This window comes from Typha latifolia, chromosome 13, assembly GCF_019914945.1.
Source record: "Typha latifolia isolate L0001 chromosome 13, TyphaL0001v2, whole genome shotgun sequence".
In the NCBI taxonomy this organism is placed as follows: Eukaryota; Viridiplantae; Streptophyta; class Magnoliopsida; order Poales; family Typhaceae; genus Typha; species Typha latifolia.
In genome coordinates this window covers 703,920-723,999 of record NC_133098.1, presented here as the reverse complement: position 1 = coordinate 723,999, position 20,080 = coordinate 703,920, and the positions used below count along the sequence as shown (strand labels likewise).

Sequence of the window (20,080 nt, the reverse complement as noted above, 5' to 3'; positions counted from 1 at the left end):
ATATAGGTTAGTATTTTGGTCATTTCAGGTATATATTAGCCATATAATTCTTATTATACAAGAGTAATACAATAATATATAAATAAATCGATTAATTATAATGTATATGTAAAGAATATATAATTTGTAATTAAGTACTTCCCATATACAAAGCAAGTGCAACCCTACATGAAGTTGCTTTCATGGTACAACAAATTATGGAAATCTGTTGATCTAGAATAGTAATGGAGTTTAGTCATAATCCCAAAGTCAAATAGACGGTAGAGATCCAATCCCAAAGAAGAAGAAATTCCAAGGACAAAAGTTTTCAGCCTATTAATCAATTAAGACATCTTTGACTCTATTCTATAGACAGTGTGAATCGTAGAAGAAGGCGTGCAAGAGATGTCACCTTCACCAAAAATGAGTGGTTTGGCTGCAGAGGCTCGATTTGATAAGCATTGCCCGCCAGTCAGTTGTTAAATAAATACGAAGTAATCAAAGTGTTTCGAATAATGAGATACATATACATACGTTAATAATATCTTGTTGGGGTTGTGGACCAAGAAGGTTTGAATCCAAAGGATCTCTAGAAACTATAACTATGATGCCATCTCTGATCTCTATGAAGAGTATAAAATCCCTTGATCCAAGGGATATGTCTACCCAGGAGTGTGCAAGATTGGTCTTAAAACTTTGTAGTATTCCTCTGTTCCTAGACAAGCTGATAGTGGTCTTGGGGCATAAATAAGTTATGATAACAGTGACCAGTGCCTTGAATAGTGATGCTTCACAAGACTTATAGTACCCATACAAATTGGTGGGACAACCAGGGAGAAATAAATAGGAAAGGATTTTCAATTCTATATACCTAATTCCTTCACGTAACGTTTGCTCTGTCTTATGCCTGCTTTCAATATAACATAATAGTTAAAATAAATTAAAACAAAAAACAAAAAAAGGTGCAGCTCCAATGGAGTCTAGAATGTCTAATCCAAGGAAGAGCACTTGCGGTCCATGGTGCTGTGCTGTGCATGTGGATGGGGGGAGGGGAGAAGAGGTAAAAGCAAAGATGTGAGGCCCATTAGCCATTCAATGCCAAAAGTGTCTCTTTAACCTTATTTGCTATGAATTATAGGACTGGGACCATATGATGGTGCCCTCAGACTAGTACAATTGGGGATGTAGTGTATTTTTGACACTCGACCAACTATAGTTTAATGCGTGGATTTTACTAGTATAGTAGTAAGTATTAACTCTGTAGTTAAGACACTAGAGGGGTTTTTTTTTTATAAAAAAAAAAAAAAATTTTGTTCAAAGGGTACTCGTAACTCGGGTTGGTAAGACTCGCTTTCGCCAATTAATGCGGGCTTAATTGGTTATGGTTAACAGTTATGATAGAAATTAAGAAGCAAGCTTCTACGATGAACAAGGTATGTTGCCCCCTCTCTCCTCTTAAGTTCTATTTTAAGGTTTGAAATAGACATGAATAAATTTGGTATTGACAAAAAAAAAAAAAAAAAAAAAAAAAAAAAAAGGTTATGGCTATTAACATGTCAAATATGAGTTTAATTGCAAGCCCTCCAATGGCACCGCCATTACGGATTAAGATGTTGATAAGAAGGTAGAGAGGCAAAGGCATGCCGAGTTTGTTTCGCATACGTCAAGAGAATTCCACTAAAATTTCTTTTGCAAGTGTCCAATGTGTTAGGGCAAGAGCAAATGAATGAATGAATGAATGATAGATAGGACATGTCAAGATGAGTTCATATTAATGTCACTCAAGGCTCCCAGAACTAATGCACACATTTGCTATAAGATAAGCACAAATAATGCACACCCCTGCTTACTTGGTCCCACCGGAGAACTCAAATCAATCCCCTGCACGTCTCCACAACGCGACCGATCACTTTCTCATCTACTTTGGTAAAGAAAAAGGTTTTATTAGGAAAGATGAATTCTCGTCTTGTTTAGCTCTGTAAAACTACGTATTGTTTTTCATTTCTCTCTCTCTCTCTCTCTCTCTCTCTGTTCCTTTCTAATGGAATGCAAACAGTGACATCCACTAACAAGTGCAGCTGATCAACTAGTGTTAAAGTGTAAGTGTAAGGAGAGGAGTGCAGCAAGGCACGGGGCCTTGGGGATAGTGAAATCGAATGAATGTATGCATCTTTTCTATGATCACTATGACAAGGATGGGTAGGTAGGGAGATGTACATATGAAAGCATGATGGGCCCAGCCGTGCGTTATATATGCGTATACATTAGCACACAACTTTGAAGCCTAGTTTAGGAACCGCCACCAAATTCCACCGTCCCACGTGACTCCCCCTATTGCCCCATGTCCCACTCCGAGATGCTCTCTTTAACTCCAGTTGTCTACCTGTTCTCTTTCTCCCTCCTCCTTCACCTTGCTCTGTCGTTAGGTACGAGTGTACGAGTACGGGTGGGGGTGGGGGTTGGGGTTGGGGTTGGGGCATGGAGGAAGCCCATCACAAACATCGATCTGACAGTCTATAGATGGAATCAGGATGGAGGGAGGGACTTTCAATGCATTTTTACATTTATTGGTGTGCCGGATTTCTTGGTGATGATCCAGGTCATAATAGAATTTGTTGGAGGATCATAATACATCTTTACCATGTTTTTATTTAAAAAGTTTTTATAATTAACCTTCAAATTAATTATTATAATTTGAGAAAGAAAGAAAAAAAACAGAGAGAGGGAAATAAATTTCTTACCTCGAACTGAAGGCAATTGTGTTGTGCTACGTGCGAGTCAGTGGGACGCGTACGAGAATGAAACCTCCTCTCCTCTCCTCTCCTCTGCTCTCCTCTCTGGGCTCTGCCAGCAATCATTGGACGAATAGAAAACAGTGACCCGCTACGTGGCGCCGGAAGGACCACGCGACTTGCAGACGAACAGCGGAGCAGTGGCCGTCCACGTGTTGCCCCGCCGAGAGCGTACGACCGTCGACGCTACGCTGCAGGCTGCTCTGGTTGCAACCTCGAACTAAAGGATGAGCTACGCAGTCGAATGTATAAAAGTTTCCTACAATCCATGCGCTTCTCAGCATCCAATATTTAAATATAAGACCTTTAAGTAACGGCCACGAACAAGATCTATGGTCTCTTAACAAGGTGGAAATTAGTCGTAATCCGTGATGATGAGCACTACCACTTAATTATTGATCGTAATAGTTGCTGATGCTGTTCATGAACCCTCGGGAGTATGGACTGCTTGCCGGACATTGACCTCAGACTGCGGTTTTTTAGTGTGAAAATTGCACTACCACTCGTTCCACTTCATATAATATCCATTATTTTATCAGTAGCTTGGAAATGCATGAATAAATAAATAAAAAATACTAATCTTTAAGTACCTGTTTTGATAGAAGAATAAATATCCTATCCTTGAATTAGGAATACTTTTATTTATTAATAATTTAACGCTACCAAAATCAATTATAAATTAATATTATAATTTTTTTTTTAGAGAAAATGAGGAGTATGCCCCAATTGAACTATAACCAATGTTACATTTATATATTATTATTAATACAATAGATATTGGACCTTTTATCGTTATTTAAACTAATACTATGATTAATATTCCTATAGTTTTATAAATACCATGAATTCGGAGTTTTCCTATAGTTTAATTTGGCTTTAATCCTACTCCTTGTTTTATATTTTAATAATCAAATACCTCTTTATCTATGACACTCTCGAGATTCTAGTATTATAACCAAACACAAAAACTATAATTAAAAATAACTCTTCTATAAGTGAACAATAAGTATAATATTATCTTATTCTTCAACTAAATGAGGTTTTCTTTTAAAAAAAATTTGTTTGATAAGTAGACAAGATAAGTAACATAATTGACAAGACTTTTGTTGCATAATTTGCATGTCTACTGTCAGCACATTTATTTAAGTATAAGAGCACCATAAATTTATCAATAAAATTTCTCAATATAGATCATGATGCGCTTTGGGAATCTCTAAAGGTCCTTATCCTAATAATAAATGAATAAAAATGACAAAGTAAACATACAAACTAGCAACACATATATGTAAAATATTTCCTATTCACCAATGCTACAATAAAACAAACAGTATAAGCAAACAGTTATTCACTTAAGCTTGTTTCATTTTTTTCTCTATTAATCATTATTAGTAATAGTTAAAACAGTGGACTTAGTGAAATAAAAACAGTGTACCACGCCTTTCTCAGTCTTCCCTTGTCCTGCCCCATTAAACTGCCATAGGATAGAATAGGACAAGTAACATATAGCCTAATAATTGTAACTCTCTCTCAAACAGTCAAATGATGTTAAGGTAGTAACTTAGTTATATCTGACACCTATTATTGAAATTACAAAACTACTCCTATATACACATATACTATAATGGAGGAGCTAAAAGAATGATTAACGTCTAAGGACAGTTTTAGTTTCATATGTTTCGAGATACTTATTACATACCTCATCTATAGCATTTAATAAGGAACCAATATGAATAAACAAAAGTCATATATTTTTCTTTATTTCTTCTTATTAAAAATTAAGAGAAATGTGTTTGGTATTCATTTACTTAAAGTGGATATTAAGATGTTGCACAGGAACTCGTCTTAGTACTCTGAAAAGAATATTCTATAAAATTCATAAAATTAAAAACTAATTTTATATTTATAATTTATATGTGTAGATTGGGCCTTTCCATTTACATGTAAATGGCCCTTAAACTACTTTGTTCTATAATAACCAACTAGAGGCTGCTGTAGCCGAGTGGAATAAATTCCTGATTGCAGTCTGAAAAGGAGGCAATCAACGTCAATGGTGATTTTTTTTTTAATTTTTTTACGTGATGGATGATGTTAGTCTAAGTAGGCATATATTTTTATCTCGTGAAGGTGTTAAGCGAGGTTACTTTCGTCAATCTAGTGCCGACTAAGGGCAATATAGTAATTTTAGGTACGGAGTCGAGAAGAAGAATAGAAGATATTTGCCGTAAGCTTATGTGAGGCAGAAACAGTTCAGCCAGAAAAAAAGGAGAGATCAGATTGGTAGCTCTTACCGGCCATCGGAGGGCAACGCCGATCTCGAGGCAAGAAGCATCCGGAACCTCCTAGAAGCTTCTAAAATCGCACTCGTCGTCGCATCGGAGCCGAATGCAGGACTTCCGATCCATCCCCGGCTTCGCCAGCCGCGTCTTGGGCGGCGCAGATGGCGTGGCCGCGGATCTCCGGCGGCCGAGGGGCTACCCTCCGATGACGGCGTCTGCGGCGGGGGTGGCGCCGATCAAGTGCCCGAGGTGCGATTCCACGAACACTAAGTTCTGCTACTACAACAACTATAACCTCTCCCAGCCTCGCCACTTCTGCAAGAGCTGCCGCAGGTACTGGACCAAGGGCGGCGTCCTCCGCAACGTCCCCGTCGGCGGCGGCTGCCGGAAATCCAAGCGCCCCTCCTCCACATCCTCGTCCTCCTCTAAGCCCTCCTCCGCGGCAGGAGAAGCCGACGGCAAGCGCCGCCGCACCGGCGAGGCCTCCACCTCCACCTCCTCCTCCTCCTTCACCGATCCCGCCCTTATCGCGCCTCCCACCTCAAACCCAAATCCGGTCCCTCCCTTCCAATCGCCGGAGATCTTTCCGGGGTCGGCCGGGAGCTTCTCGACTCTGGTCGCATCTGGATCATCGGCGGCAGCTCTAGGGTTCGGGTTTCCAGATCCGGCCCCTCCGAAGGCGGCAGCGGAGGAGGAAGCGATCCGCACGCAAGCGATCGTGGATCAGACGGCCTCCGTTGATCTGGGGTCGTTCCACGGGCGATCGGACGGTGGAGGTGCGATCACCGGGATGGACTGGCCCGGACCGTTGGATCCATCCCTCTTCGATCTCACCAGCGCGTATTGGAACCAGAGCAATCTGGGAGACGGTGATCCCTCTCTCTACCTGCCTTAATCCCGTCATTAACTCCCGCCCAAATCTTGAATTATGGTTTTTTTAAAAAAAAATTATATCCGCTCATTTTCTTTTATTTTTCTCCCTGGTGTTCTTTTTTCTTCCCCAATTTCTTTCTTTTTACGGAGTGTTAATATAATATTATATAATATTAATTTGTAAAGTTTAACACTCTGTCTAGATAATTAGTCCGTCAATGAGGTTCTTTAACCTCCCCTCCTCCGCTCCCCAAGTTGGGGTATTAAGCGTGGCAGAAGGAGAGAGCGACACGTCAGTGAAGTGGGTAAGCTGGTGGGGCCCGGCTTCTTTTTTGGTGCGCCGGCCCATGCGCGGTTACGTACTTGACCTTCTGGAGAGAGGAGGTTAGGTTAGGTGCGCGGGTGCTACAGGAGGATTGATGGGATCGGACATTTAACTGAGGACGCGGGGGGAGTGATCGAGACGTCCGACGATGACAGGGTGACGTGTCACCTTCTTGAGGGTCCGGGTCCTCTTTGTTTCTTCTTCGTTGAACGGTGGGGGGGTTATTTTATCCCTTCAATAAATAAATAAATAAACCTTCGATGTTGACAGGAGCTTCTTGTCGTACGTTTGAGCGAAGAAGAAGATATAGAGGTTTTCTTTTTATATATTTTCTTTTCTTTTCTTTGACCGAACTGGTTTCAGTTTCAACTGGAAAAAAATGTTGATATGGTTAATGGTTCGATGTATTATGTAATTCTAAACGTTTAATTTGTGTTTATTTATTAATTAGATAAAATTAGAGACATACTTGTTGGTAGTAGATAGTAACAAGGTGTGAGGAGGCTTAGTTTGGTCAAAGAAACTAATAAGAAGATGGTAATATTATTAGGCTAATTTTATAGTTGGAGACTATTGAGGAGAACGCTATCTTTTATTGTAGTCTATTGTTTTGGCAGGGGTGCACACCTTGTGGCCATAATTGTGGTAGCATGTGTATGGGATGCTAGTTAAAGTTCTCGTTCATATGGTGATGGTAGAGGAGTAAGTTGGAAGATTTATAGGTGATAATTTGTGGGACGAGTAACCAAACACAAGGATAAAGATGTGATTCATTCCCCCCTTTTTATATTGTATCATTCAAAACGCAGTTAGTTTTGTGATTACTGGTGCCAATAATTTAGTAAATAATAATTATCCTAAGTCTACTGCGACATGCAGCTCAATATTATAACAGAGAATGGTCAAATGTTCATCCTTCATTTTCAGCAATAATCAGAATAATAATCTAAAAGTGCTGCATCTCAACATCTACATTTCTTCCAAAAGATAAAAGTTAAAGAGTGTAGAGAAAAACAGAAGCAGGCGTGTGCTTCTGCTTACATGAAAAATCTGACCTGCTGAAACAATAAAGAAAAGAGCAGGACAGGGAACTGGAGGAAGACAACTTCAAACAGATCTAAACAGCAGAGTATGTAATTCGGAGAGGGAGAGGGAGAGGGGGACAGAAGATAGATCATGGACGGCATGTATGTTCAGAATCTACAGCAACGAAGCACCATCCTCCATCCTCGCTGCTTCCTAAAATGACGGCGGTCGGATTTCGCCATTTTCACCGGGCTGCAGTTCCACTCTGTCTGTAGTCTGAGAATTCATGAAATTAGACAAAAGTGAGCAACGAGAAATGCAGGGTGTCAAACAGGCAATAAGAATTCTGCTTAAAATTGACAGATACAGTAGAAAGATTGGAAGCTAAAAGCCTAGGGCAACACAAACATTTGGACAGAAACTGGATTGAACTCGCCGACGAGAAAGAGAGGCAGCAAGATACAATACCAACTACATTAGATGATCATTTCATTTGTTCGGGGACATAAATTCCCCGAAGATAATTATATCTGACTATTCTTCCCTTGTAATTACATAATTGCAATTGGTCCTCTGTGTTCCATCTAACCTTGTTGTAGTCCTATTAAAGAGATCTAGAGCAAAATGGAGGACGATTTTCATGCAAGCAATAAATGGCATGGAAAAGTAGCCCGCATTTATAAGGAATAACATGAAGAATGTGACACATAACCACGAATAAATTCACCAAGATAATAGGCCGACATTGTCAAACGACTGCAAGAACAAAATCTGGTAAATGGTAACAGGTGATCTATCCACCCTTTTCTACTACTTCCTAACAAACATTACAAGTTTAGAAATTAATCTAACTGCATAGAACAGACAAGAATAAAGGGAGAGGATGCCCAGGGTAGAACTTACATATGTCACTGAATTCTACTGATAGCTTTAGTAATATTTATCCTAAGATACTAAGATCATCACTTTAAGCCTTAAAAAATTACATGTAATTTGTCTACTATAAATTTGGCTAGAATAATTGTTGAACCTTCAATTTGCAGAATAATTAAAAGTGTTAAATGCTATATATCTAGGTGAATCTAATGTATATTTCTGCAGAAAAGCTACAACATTGACGACCTATCATATGGACCGAAAGGGTGAATTATTAATCTACTCAGAAAATGGAACTCACTATTTAGTCTTTTGGATAAATCCACCATATCAGGGATATGCTGCTATATTTGACGTGCAGACAATTGTAACAAGTGAACGTAATAATAGTTAGAACATAAATTCGTAGCATTTCAGAATGTGCGGATCAGAAGATCTGATTCTGCTAGCATCCAGCATAGTATGATTGCAAGGCACTGGCTTCAATAACATGCAAAGTGAAAGCCAACAGAAAGCAACTGCATAACATGTAGTTGACTGAAATGTAGATCGTACTGCAGCTTAGATTCTATGCATTACAAAGTTTGAATAGAAGGGAGGTTTTACTTACATGGGAAATGCAAAGGAACGTGTACTGGTTGTGCTACTATCTGACCTAAGAGATATGCTACCAGAATATGGTATATAACCCGAGGATGTTATTGGGCCTGATGAAATAATGTGTCCAGAGAAGTTCATATCCCCATGATTACGATTGATAGAACATTGAGTTGTTTTTGTTGTTGTTGTTGTCGTCATGGAATCAGGTACAGACTTTTCAAAGACATGATCATTTTGGGCTGGTACAGCTAGCTGATTATCTCTATTTTGTTGTCTCCCATCTATCCTGATTCTATCTGCTGCTCTAGGATCAGTGTCACATATATCATCTCTGACATCGCTCTCACAATTAGGAGGGATATACAAACTATGGACATCCGATGGCACATCTGCTGCTATATAGCAGTGTTCTTCCAGAACATTACTAAACAAACCATTACAACGATTATCATTCGCCATGCTGTTTTTATTGGATAGTCGGGCATCATGTTGTACAGCTGTCAGTCCAATTGTACTCTCCTCCAATTTACAACTTGATAAACTGATAACACTATTTACATTCTGAATGTCATCTATGGACTCAGCGGAATCACATGACAGAGAACTGGCTGCAGATCTTCCTGCCTTTGATGAACCTTCTAATGTAATGTGATCAGTAATCTCGTTGCTTAGATGCAATTCTTTAGATTGGACAACTGTGGCATAGTAAAATTCTTCATTCAGGCTCTCTGAATAACCACAAGCATGACTCTCCTTTATCCGACTGCACTGATTGGGCTTACCGGTGTTGTCATGTGCAATAGCGTTGACTGCAGTGCACTTGTCCTCGGGTCCCTGGGGGTTAAAAAATATTGCAGAAAAGCATATGCTATCTAAGTCATTTGATAATGATCCATATCACTGAACATCTATTAAATTATATGGGAAATGACAGCTTTTGTATCATAAGTTAACAAGTTGAATCCTCTGAACTTGATCTTAAACATAATGAAAGACAAAAGAATTGAAAACCCTAAATCCAAGGAGTCTGCGATATTTTGACAATATAAAGGTACATGGTATGTACTAATCCACCAGCAACGTCTGAAAATAGAAATATGAAACTTATAACAAAAGCAAAATTTGGATCGAATTTGATAAAGTACTAGAAAGTAGAGACTACTGAGGACAAAAGCAGTTCTACTTCTAATAATACTAACAATAACTTTTGAAAGCAGCTAAATTCATCAAATACCTGATTGAATGTTTGTTTATCAACAGATAACTGAGGATCACTGCTCCAGTTAAAAGCGATCCTGTACACATGCTTGGGAGCTTGAGAAGAGTCTTCACAAGGGAAAACGTGCTTCAAACTAATGTTCTCACAGGATCTATCATTTACACTCTGTTCAGTCTTATTTACCCTGCCTTTAACATCCATTCCACTCCCACAATAATGGTCACCAGAATCTTTATCAAAGACAGAGATGAGGGTTCCAGATGTTGACCTTGATTTTGAATCATGCACAATGCACCTAGTACCCTCGGGCATTTCTTTGTTGAGATCATCACTTCCATCCCTCAAAGAACAGTGGAAACTTGATGAGGTCTCTTCTGCTCCATTTTCTCTCAAAGTTTTCTCAACAGAATATACCACTTCATCAATGCGTATGTCTTTAACATTCTCACATGTATCATCGTTCAGGTAAGCAACCATATCTTGAGGTTCAGCCTGAGCAATTTCTTCAGCAGAAAAGTACTTGATACAGACCCTAGTGTTATTTGTATTGATAGAGGAACGTTGGGATAAATAAATACGCCTTCCTAAGTCCACCTTATTATGCTTGGATGGAGTTGTGTATTCACTAGGCCCTTTCTTTACAGATGATAAATGATCATGCTTTCCTGCCCATAGAGCATCATTCTCTATCTTCAGCATATCAAAAACAAATTATTGTCATTGTATCTGTGGTGACACCTGCACCGACAAGAAAGTAATTTTCAAGTTTCAACATGTAGGAAACATAGCTTAATATTAATAGCAAAGCATTAGCAACCACAAAAAAGAACTTAGAGAAAATAAAGAAAAATAGAACTGAGTGACTTCCAGCAACTGAGTGCAAGTCTAGCTATAAGAACTAACAATCTTGCTCATCTCAACCAAAGAGCAATAGACTTAATATGTTAAAACAAATGTCCATCTCTTGCAAAAGTGAAACTAAACGTAAAACCAAATTCAAAAACTTTGGATGTTGGAAAAGGTGAAGGGTGTGGCAGTTTGTCTAGACAAGAAATAATAGTCCCAGCAACAAATGCAATAGAACCGACTTTAGACATTACCACCTCTTCCAAAAAGCCACTTCAAACTTAAACCAAATTCATACCCTTGGCAGTGGGTATAGGTGAAGAACTTTAATCTTCTAACAAGAAATAACCAACTCTTGCAAAAGCTTAATGAAACATAAACAAATTCAACTTCCACTGCAGTAAGAAAATGCCACAATATTATCCTGAGTCAATGACAAGTTAAATAAGACTTACTAAACAAAAGATGAAAAAGGGTATCCTTCCCAATGTAAGGCTCATGGCATTGCATGGAAGGGCAAGAGCTGCACAAGAGAAGATGAACTCTTAAAACAACAACGAAGCCAATTTGCTCGACAACCACGTACCAACATGAACTACCCACCTGCAACTTGAGTAATTATGCCAGGGAAAACACAGTTGATTGCCAACTGTTGCACATTCAATTCAAAAGCAGCATTATAAATTTCAAACCAACCCTATTTAAAATGACTACAGTATAGCACATGTCAGGAAAAAGGGAATAGAGGCTGTTCAGAAAAAAATAATCCCATCAAAGCTAGCCATGTTGGCATATACAAACTTCGGCTAGTTATTAAACCCAGAAACTTAATTATTAGACAAAACCTCTAATTTATTATAATGCAAAATCGATAACATCGACAAACATACCAATACACTACATTTAAAGAGAAACAGAAAGGAGCATTTAGCCTACCAATTCATACAAAACATCCTCTTTTCTGTGAAAGAAAGATGAATGGAAGCACCAAAAGTCTCTCCATGGCCATATGCCTTCTGAATTCTTATAGGCATCTTTAACACCAATTTCTTCCTCAACTTTACCAAGATACAGTACAACTACCATCCATTCCGAAGAATAAAATTACAAAACAGAACAAAAACAAGACAGAAGATAAAAGTACTTACCATCTGATGCATCGTCTTTAAATCCCCAAAACGCCAAAATCCATCTGCCTCATTCTGTGAACAAGATCAGAAGCCGAAAGATCTCAGTCGAAAAAAAAGAAAAAAAAATCTAACATAAGGAATGCCCACATACTAGAATAACATATTACACACAAGTCAATACCTTGGATCTCTTACTGGTGGAAAGCCAAAAAGGCTTCTAATTACTTAGGAGGCAGAGAGAGGATGGGATTAAAGTAATAGTAATCTTAGAATGAGGATGGTGTCGCTATATAAGTCAAATGAGAGAGAGCATCAAATTAATCCTTTGAATTAGCCGAGACGCACACACTACAACACTACCCCCACCAAAAGAGACGACAGGTGGGGGTGCATTAACTTATCGATTCGCTATAGAAAGAAACCTATTTAATGCCGGCTAGCTAGGGTTTAGGGTTTTAGTATGAAGGATTAAATGAGTTGATGGTGATATCCTTCTTGAAATTTGCGAGAGAGAGAGAGAGAGAGGCGAAACATGGAGCCCTGGTTTCCGGCGAGGATTAGGTAACGGTTTCCGATCTCCATTAAAGCAATCAAAAGAGTAAACAGGATTCAAAATTTAAATATCTCAGAAAACGAACTTATTTCGAGAAATTACGTTAGGAAAAAAAATTATATTATTCACGTTCTCAGAGAGATTTTAACTCCAATATAGAGAAATAACTTTGGGATCCTAATATAGGATTAAAAAAAGTAATAATAATAATCGAGAGAACATATATGATTCACGGATCAAATGCATGCGCACTAAGCCTTGCCAATCTGACAATTGTTTCATTTATTGCGGCACAGAAGTGTCACTACAACGGATCAAGAAACCCTTCTTTTTGGAAGAGAGATGATGACGTGGTGGGGACTGACACATGGCAGTCTTTTTGTGTCAGGGTGCAGCGCGCGCATAAAAAAGCGTGACGTGGACGGGCTTAGCCTTGACCCAAGCTAGTTCAAGGGCCGGACCGAGCCTGAAATGAGCCCGACCTGACGGGCCTATTAATGCGGTCGGTAGTGTCCAATTTAAGTCAAGTATGGGTCCAGTCTGGTCCACTACTAGATCTAGAGATTTGAATCTAATTTGCCTCGGAAACAGCTCCTAAGTGTCTCTCTCTCTCTCTCTCTCTCTCTCTCTCTCTCTCTCTCTCTCTCTCTCTCTCTCTCTCTTGTCCTGAGACGAAGCAAAGCAAAGCAAAGCGGCAACAAAGAAGAGGAGAAAAGAAAAAGAAAAAGAAAAAGCGCTGCAGTCCATCACGAGTCACCCAAATCTTTCTAATCCAATGCTGGAGAGATCTCGGAAGCACCACGGCTTCGCCGATCCGCCGGACCGGAATAAGCTCGCCCCGCCTCCGTCGTCGTCGTCTCCGACGCACTCCGCCGCCGGCGAGAATGGCGGAAACGTCGATCGGCTCCTCTTTAGGAACCTCGTCGAGATGGTTCCCCTCGTCGAGTCCCTCATGGTCTGGCTCTCTCTTTCTTAGATCTCCTACCCCCCGCTTTTCTTTTTTCTTTCTCTGCAATAAATTTATTACTTTTTGCAGGATCGTAGGACGAATTCGTCGTACTCGCGGCGAGCGTCCATGGTGTACACACCAGCTCCATCCCAGTCTAGAAAGGTTCTTCCTTGTTATTTATCTTAGATTCTTAGAAAAGATTGGTTCTTTAAGTGAATTTCTGGCGTATACTCTCTACATCGTGCGAAGAAATGATTTATTTGTAATTTTGACTTGTTGCAAGTTTAGATTTGCAGTGATCTCGTTGCTTTTGTTGCCTCTCTTGCGTGTCGGCTATTTTGGGTGTTAATCTTATTCGGTTTGGGCGTCTATGACTGGGATTACGAACTAAATTGTGTTGCTTACGACTAGAATTTGTGATGAGGGTTTTAGTATAATTAGAGGGAAAATAAGAAATAGGAGCTTGATCGTTGCATTCTGTGGAGACCATTTCTTTGAAGAACAACCTGCTTGTTCCTTTTGATCGTTGACCGCTACTTAGCTTTCAGTGGAACAGTTGATTACATCTGAAAAGTTGATTTCTTTTGTATGGATAATGGAATAGCTTATACTATATTTTGGTAATTATGTAGTCTTGCTCTATATAGTCTAATGGATATTCAGAGCCGCAAGAAAGCTCATCAGAATTCCTTTTCAATTTAGTTACTCTTATTGTCTTGTAATTTCCCTGGCAAAGTTCATTCTTTTGTATCCCTCTACATTTAAGATGACCACAAGGTCCATAATTTGCTTATTTGTTTTATACTGATATAATGAAACTTGAATATAGGTTGCTAACTCAAAAGGTGGGAAAACAATTCAAAGTGCTTCTGCAAAAAAACGAAGAGATCTTGGAGAGAATAATGCCTCAGAGAGTAAAAAAGACACTAATGGCGATGATTATTCTATCATGCCATCAAGGGATTTGGTGCCAGAAAATGTGCAGAAGGATAGGGAAGAGTTGGCTATGTTGCGAGAACAGATCAATGATCTACAAAATAAATTACTTGAGAAAGATGAAGCTCTGAAGTCTGCAGAGAATTCAATTAATCAAATGAATGCAGCATATTCAATGCTTGATGGACTGAGACACCAGGTCACAGAGAAGGATTCCTTGATCAAGTCTACTAATTCCCAACTACATAATGCTAAGGTAACCAAAGTTGTCCATTTACTACTTATATATTCTTACTTTTTGTGAAATCATATTTATTATTTTATCACTTTATGCATGGACTGAATAATGAGAGTTCTGCTGAAAGTTTACTTGAGAAGTACTCTTCTCTGAAGCATCTAGGATGTTCAATTCGGGAAATACACAAGAAGTAAACTTCATTTTTCTCTTCTGTAGATTATGCTTGCAGACAAGCAAGCAACCTTGGAGAAATTAGAATGGGAAGCAAAAATGTCAAACAGAAAAATTGAAGAACTCCAAGAAGATGTTGCCTCGATGGACTTTGAGATTACTGCACTGATGAAGTTGTTTGAAGAATTATCAGAGAATGTTTCAGATGCATATCCTGAAGATAGCATCTCTTTGTCCTTTGAGTTTGAACCACTTCCACTTGCAGTAAGCTCATTTTCCCCTGTTGTGTTATTAGGAAGTAAATATTATTTCTTGTCAACCCTCATTGTTCATTGACTAATCCATGTGCATCGAGCAATATCATATATGCCACACACAAAATATAGGCAAGCTAGATTTGATTGTGGGAGCACCATTCCAAGTATAATTTACTGAACTATAGTTGAACATAAAAGTTGGAAAAGAAGTAGAATTTATGTAGGCATTATAAAATGATGCACTCTATTGTAGCCTCTATGTATTCTAGGATCGTAAATAGGTGTATCTTCTGAGCAGCTTTCAACTCTTCCCGATGGGTCTTTTACGTTCCATTGCATGCAAGGTAGGATGAACAAAATTTTGCCATTTCACAGCTAAAATATCACACAGATGCAGATTGTGGGAAGTAAAGAAATTGCCATCGCAGTGTACATAGCGCAGTTCTTCCTCTGCTTGAAAGTCCTTGTTAGGCTGTTGTGGTTGGACAGAGCAAACATATAAACAATGGCAATTCCTTTTGAGTAGTGCATCATCTATTGTTCTCATGGATTAGTGTAATTCTGTACACAGAGCCAGCATATATGCTTCTGTGTATTTTGGATAGGATGACAAACTACTGTTTAAGACAGTACCGATTGAAACAAACTTTTTGTGCTTCATCAAATCAGAGATCTGGTACTAGATGATTGAGCTACATATATATCCTAGACAGGATTAGAGTTCCTTAAATTTTCTGTTTCATTGCTGTGGTGGGACTGCTAGAGCCTTAAGAGGACTAATAGTGACTTTGATGTTAATACTCTAGAATTTTGCATTGCCCCCTTCAACCATGTCCCATACCTGGATGCTTGGGGATAACCTCGTAGATCAATCTTTCATTTACCTGATGAAATGCTTGGGGACAATGATTGGGATCCTCTTGCTGCCTAATTCTCCTTTTTTGTAAAAGCAGGATGACTTTGACAATATTGAGGTCGAGAAGATGGAACTTGAAAGAGCTGCCTATGTTGCTGCTGTTGCTGCTGCAAAAGAGAACCCTGCCGACGAGTTCTTAACAATAGCAGCTGAGGCAAGGCTAAGACTTAGAGCTTTTGTACTCTAACCAAATATTTAAACACAAACTCCGGAGTATGTCTTAGGTATTAATGTATCTAAATGCATCCAAGGTTGCTTAAATTAGGCATGTTGCAGCTGAACTGAGCCCTTCCATCATGAATGCAGCCTTTAGAATTGAATCAATTGTTGATTTTCCGGCCGAATTTTGAAAGAATTGTTTACAGATGGTCATCTGGTTCATCGTGGCATGGTTTTGTTGGATATGAAAGCTGCTTCTCAAATATTTGGGCGATTTTCTGCTCCACTCGACTAACATTTCTAAATCACAAGGAATTTCTGGATGATTACATCAAAGTTAAATGAAAGAGAACCTTGACTTCCTACATATAAAGCACATATATATCTCACTTTATGTCGTTATGCCTTCAACTGGCCTTTATTTGATCTTTCATCAACCTTAGATGGCAATTAAAAGAACGAAAAAACTTCCAGACTTCGAATCTAACAGTTGAAATTATGGTCAGCCTTCGCGAACAAGAAACAGAATTTCATAAGCAATTATCATAAGGAACATGAAACAGAAAAGCTCAAGAAAGACCATCCCCATTTGGGAAACTCACAGGCTCCCATTGGCCTATCAAATAACTCAAGCGTCACAGAAAGGTATAAAAGCCATCCATTTAGTAAGTCTGTCATCTACTGTGGCAATTAGCAGTTCAACAACAGCCTGTACGATTTGATGATCCAAATAAAAGAACGTTTTGTGATCAAAGACAGCAATAATCTCCAGTTCTTCATTTTTGTGATGCCTTTCAAACACAAGTACCACAAATAGATTACGCGAAAAGAGCTACCATATGAACCCTGAAAGCCATCAAATGCTGCCTGTAGAAACAGTGGTTACCACTCTGAAGAAAACCTTCCATGAGATACTATCATTTTTTTTTTTCAGTAACCAAAGAAAAGCACAAGGGGCGGAATTAAGCAGAAAAAAAACTCGAGACAACAATTATCCAAATTGGTTCCTGTATTTTATCATCAAAACTGAAAACAAACAATACTAGAGCTACTTAAAACTATGACTGCTGTCAGTCTGATATTACATGAGCACTAAATTAGTGCTAAATGGATACTGACTTAAAATCTCATACAATCAGTGGACTGCCCTACACTTGTACACAGATAATTACAAACTGAAATATGCCAATAATAAATGGATCTTGTAGAGAATAAAGACATGATAACACTAAAAAATGCTAGCAGTCCTAGCTAGTGGGGACCTGAACATGGACATCTCTGCAAATATAAGGTGAAAGTTAATAACCTTCATGTAAAAGGAAATGATAAATCTCAAGCTGTTCATCAAATAAGATCATAGACATGCGATTCTGCAGCTGTTCATCAAATAGAAAGAATTGGAACATGACTATAGAGAATTTGTTAAGCATTGAGAAAAGAATCGACTCAAAGATTACATATCTGTACATAATATTACATGACAGTGTAATCGCATGTTCTGCATTCAACATTACAGATCGTTATTTACACCAATTGAAGAACATGATTACAGAGAATCTAAGCATCTGGGACAGATTTCAGCAAAAGGATAACTTATATCTAAACGGTTTTGCTACAACAGGACGCAAAAATATAGCTGCTGGTGAGAGTACTCCCATGCTTAAGAAGTGCTTGTCCTAGGTTTTGAAATACCCTGTTTTCAAAGGTAGTTGTTTAACCTGTCCACTAGGAGATAGTCACCTCCTCCTCGAATGCTCGAGTTCTCGTGATTTGCTTCTAACCCTGGAAGATCTTCCTCTGTCCCAATCATCATAACGCTCAGCCTTGTGTTCCCTGTGCTTGTAGTGATCGCCATGTCGGTCTCTGTCATCTCGATACCTATCCCTTTCTTTCTCCCTCTCTCGGTCCCTGTCCTTCTCTCGATCCCTATCTCTTTCCCTATCCCTCTCCCGGCCCAATTCTCTATCATCTCGATACCTTTTATCTGGCCAGTCCTGCACAGGACCCAGATCACTCTCCCGGTCATGCCTCCTATCGGAAGCTGCTGACTGGTCTCGATCACGAGCCCTATCCTTACCATGACTTCCTCCGCCGTAATGCTGGACCGATGCCGCATCGTCCCCATAACTCGACTGCTCTTCTCCTCCCCATCCACCCATACTCGGGTCCGGCCACATCCCAACACCACCTGCCCCCATCCCCCCTCTCCCAAGGAAAGCAGGGTTAACATGAGGAGCCACAACAGGGGGGAACGATGGCATCATTCCAGGAAACGGAGCAGCCCCTGGCCCTGCAGGAAACCCTCCATAACCAGCCCCCATCCTACCCATAGCTGTGCCATAACCAGTAGGATCGAAACCCTGAGCAAACATAGCAGCCGGATGCATCACCGGTTGTGGCGGCGGCGGCGTCTGCGGCGTGATCATTCCACCATTACCTATAATTCCCCTGCCACCCCCCATTGGCCCCACTCTGTTCCTCATACTCCCACCCACCTGCCCTCGGTTGCCCATCCCCCACGCCCCCAACCTCCACCTCTCCCACCCATTTGTGTCCCTCCTCTACCCTTCGGACCCAAAGCCGGATTCTGTCCCGCCGTTATCTGGTGATTCTTGACCTGCGCCTCGCCCATCCTTCTAGCTGCATGAGGCGCCGCGAAAGCCACCACACAAGGCCGGCCATCGAACGCGTGCCCGTTCATCCCGTCCTTGCAGGTCGCCGCCGCCATCGGATCGTAGAAATCGACCTGGCAGTACCCCTTCGATTTCCCACTCGCCTTCTCATCGAAAAATTTCACCTCCTTCACCGGCCCGTACTTGCTCAGCTCCGCCTCGAGATCCGCGTCCGTCGTCCACCAGTGCAGCTCCCCCACGAATAGAGTAGACCCCCCTGCTCCTTCGCCGCCTCCACCGTTAACGTGTCCTCCCCCCTGCCTCTGGAAACCCTCGTTTCCGAAGCCGAAATTACCAATTTGCCCCTGCGTCTGCCCGACTTCAGCCTTGGCTCCCCCCTGCACTGGCGGCGCCGGAGCCGGCGGTCTATTCACCGGCGCCGCCGGTTCAACTCCGGGCATATGGACCTTCTCCGGCATGTTTCCGGTCCCCTGAAGCGGCGGAGGTTGTGGGAGGGGCGGCGGCGGAGGCTCTGGGTGGTGGCGGCGGCTCTCCTCTTCCACAGGGAACCTTACGGGGTCGTTTCTCCTGCGGACGGAGTGGAGTAACCCCTCGCCGACGTTGACGTCGTTGTAGAGGTCGTCGTACTCGTCCTCCTCGCCGTAGAACTGCTCCTCGTCGTGGACAGCGGATATCGCCTCGTTGCCGTGGAACGCCCCGGGTTCGCTCGTGTTGTCCATGGGAGGACCACCTCGGCTACGTGGTGCGGGCGAGAAGCGGTGGAAGAAGAAAACCCTAGTCTTTCGAAGGAGAAGCTTTCGGAAGGTTCGCAAGCCCGAGACTCGAGAGAAGATACTATAGCGCTAGAGAAGATCCTAATAATCTCTACTCACGGTCCGTCTTGCCTCTCGATACATCTCAACCGTTAATACGACTTAGTAGAGTTTACTAGTCTTTTCTGTGAGATAATAATGTTCACGGATCCGGATTGCCTGTTTAATTTTTTTTATTCTAAAATATATCACCTAATTAAATTTTTTTAAAAAAATTAAGAATTAAAATAATATATACGTAGATAATAAACTCACAAATTATATTTGTTTTATAAACATAACAACTAAAGCGTATATAGCAAATTCTTCAGTATTACGATACTATAAATAGGAGTCAATATAAAGTTGTAATGTAAACGATATTATTCTGCATGCATGCATGCACTGTTATGAGATTATTCGTCCAGATTTAAGACGGTAATGGTCGTAGATAGCAAACAAATCTCCAATACGAAGACCAAATTAGATGGATAATTTCGACCACTTATTCGGCGTATCGAGCTGGATAAGTAAC

General features: G+C 40.4%; 3 protein-coding genes and 1 pseudogene across 7 annotated transcripts; 2 read left to right on the top strand and 2 right to left on the bottom strand.

The window, feature by feature from the left end:
• Window positions 1-4,525: 4,525 nt before the first annotated feature.
• LOC140799997 (uncharacterized) lies at window positions 4,526-6,711 on the top strand. Its single transcript, XM_073154609.1, has 2 exons — window positions 4,526-5,916; window positions 6,124-6,711. The coding sequence occupies exons 1-2, from the start codon at window positions 5,154-5,156 to the stop codon at window positions 6,129-6,131; spliced, it is 771 nt and encodes a 256-aa protein (XP_073010710.1). The 5' UTR covers window positions 4,526-5,153; the 3' UTR covers window positions 6,132-6,711.
• Window positions 6,712-7,144: 433 nt separating this feature from the next.
• On the bottom strand, window positions 7,145-12,534 carry LOC140799994 (uncharacterized). 4 transcript variants are annotated; one of them, XM_073154606.1, is made up of 7 exons: window positions 12,124-12,534; window positions 11,961-12,014; window positions 11,416-11,461; window positions 11,268-11,335; window positions 9,982-10,704; window positions 8,758-9,581; window positions 7,145-7,547 (listed from the first exon to the last, which is right to left on the bottom strand). In XM_073154606.1, exons 5-7 carry the CDS (start codon window positions 10,663-10,665, stop codon window positions 7,439-7,441), a joined length of 1,617 nt encoding a protein of 538 aa, XP_073010707.1. In that variant the 5' UTR covers window positions 10,666-10,704; window positions 11,268-11,335; window positions 11,416-11,461; window positions 11,961-12,014; window positions 12,124-12,534; the 3' UTR covers window positions 7,145-7,438. The 4 variants fall into 4 exon arrangements, with proteins under 4 accessions (XP_073010707.1, XP_073010705.1, XP_073010708.1 ...); XM_073154604.1 differs by lacking the exon at window positions 11,416-11,461 and having other exon boundaries at window positions 12,124-12,266; XM_073154607.1 differs by lacking the exons at window positions 11,268-11,335; window positions 11,416-11,461 and having other exon boundaries at window positions 12,124-12,522.
• Window positions 12,535-13,073: 539 nt separating this feature from the next.
• On the top strand, window positions 13,074-16,286 carry LOC140799993 (protein MICROTUBULE BINDING PROTEIN 2C). 2 transcript variants are annotated; one of them, XM_073154603.1, is made up of 5 exons: window positions 13,074-13,450; window positions 13,532-13,606; window positions 14,274-14,636; window positions 14,835-15,053; window positions 16,000-16,286. In XM_073154603.1, the coding sequence occupies exons 1-5, from the start codon at window positions 13,271-13,273 to the stop codon at window positions 16,147-16,149; spliced, it is 987 nt and encodes a 328-aa protein (XP_073010704.1). In that variant the 5' UTR covers window positions 13,074-13,270; the 3' UTR covers window positions 16,150-16,286. The 2 variants fall into 2 exon arrangements, with proteins under 2 accessions (XP_073010704.1, XP_073010703.1); XM_073154602.1 differs by having other exon boundaries at window positions 15,997-16,286.
• A 1,264-nt stretch (window positions 16,287-17,550) lies between these two features.
• Window positions 17,551-19,616, bottom strand: LOC140800008 (uncharacterized; annotated as a pseudogene).
• Between the last annotated feature and the right edge of the window lie 464 nt (window positions 19,617-20,080).

Bases quoted from the DNA above. Each gene is read 5' to 3' on its own strand.
- LOC140799997 (XM_073154609.1), top strand. From the start codon at position 5,154: ATGCAGGACTTCCGATCCATCCCCGGCTTCGCCAGCCGCGTCTTGGGC.
- LOC140799994 (XM_073154606.1), bottom strand. From the start codon at position 10,665: ATGCTGAAGATAGAGAATGATGCTCTATGGGCAGGAAAGCATGATCAT. The intron at 9,582-9,981 runs GTATTTGATGAA...TTTAACCCCCAG, and splicing joins ATAAACAAACATTCAATCAG to GGACCCGAGGACAAGTGCAC. The intron at 7,548-8,757 runs GTAAGTAAAACC...ATGAATTCTCAG, and splicing joins CGTTCCTTTGCATTTCCCAT to ACTACAGACAGAGTGGAACT.
- LOC140799993 (XM_073154602.1), top strand. From the start codon at position 13,271: ATGCTGGAGAGATCTCGGAAGCACCACGGCTTCGCCGATCCGCCGGAC. The intron at 13,451-13,531 runs GTCTGGCTCTCT...TACTTTTTGCAG, and splicing joins CCCTCGTCGAGTCCCTCATG to GATCGTAGGACGAATTCGTC. The intron at 13,607-14,273 runs GTTCTTCCTTGT...ACTTGAATATAG, and splicing joins CTCCATCCCAGTCTAGAAAG to GTTGCTAACTCAAAAGGTGG.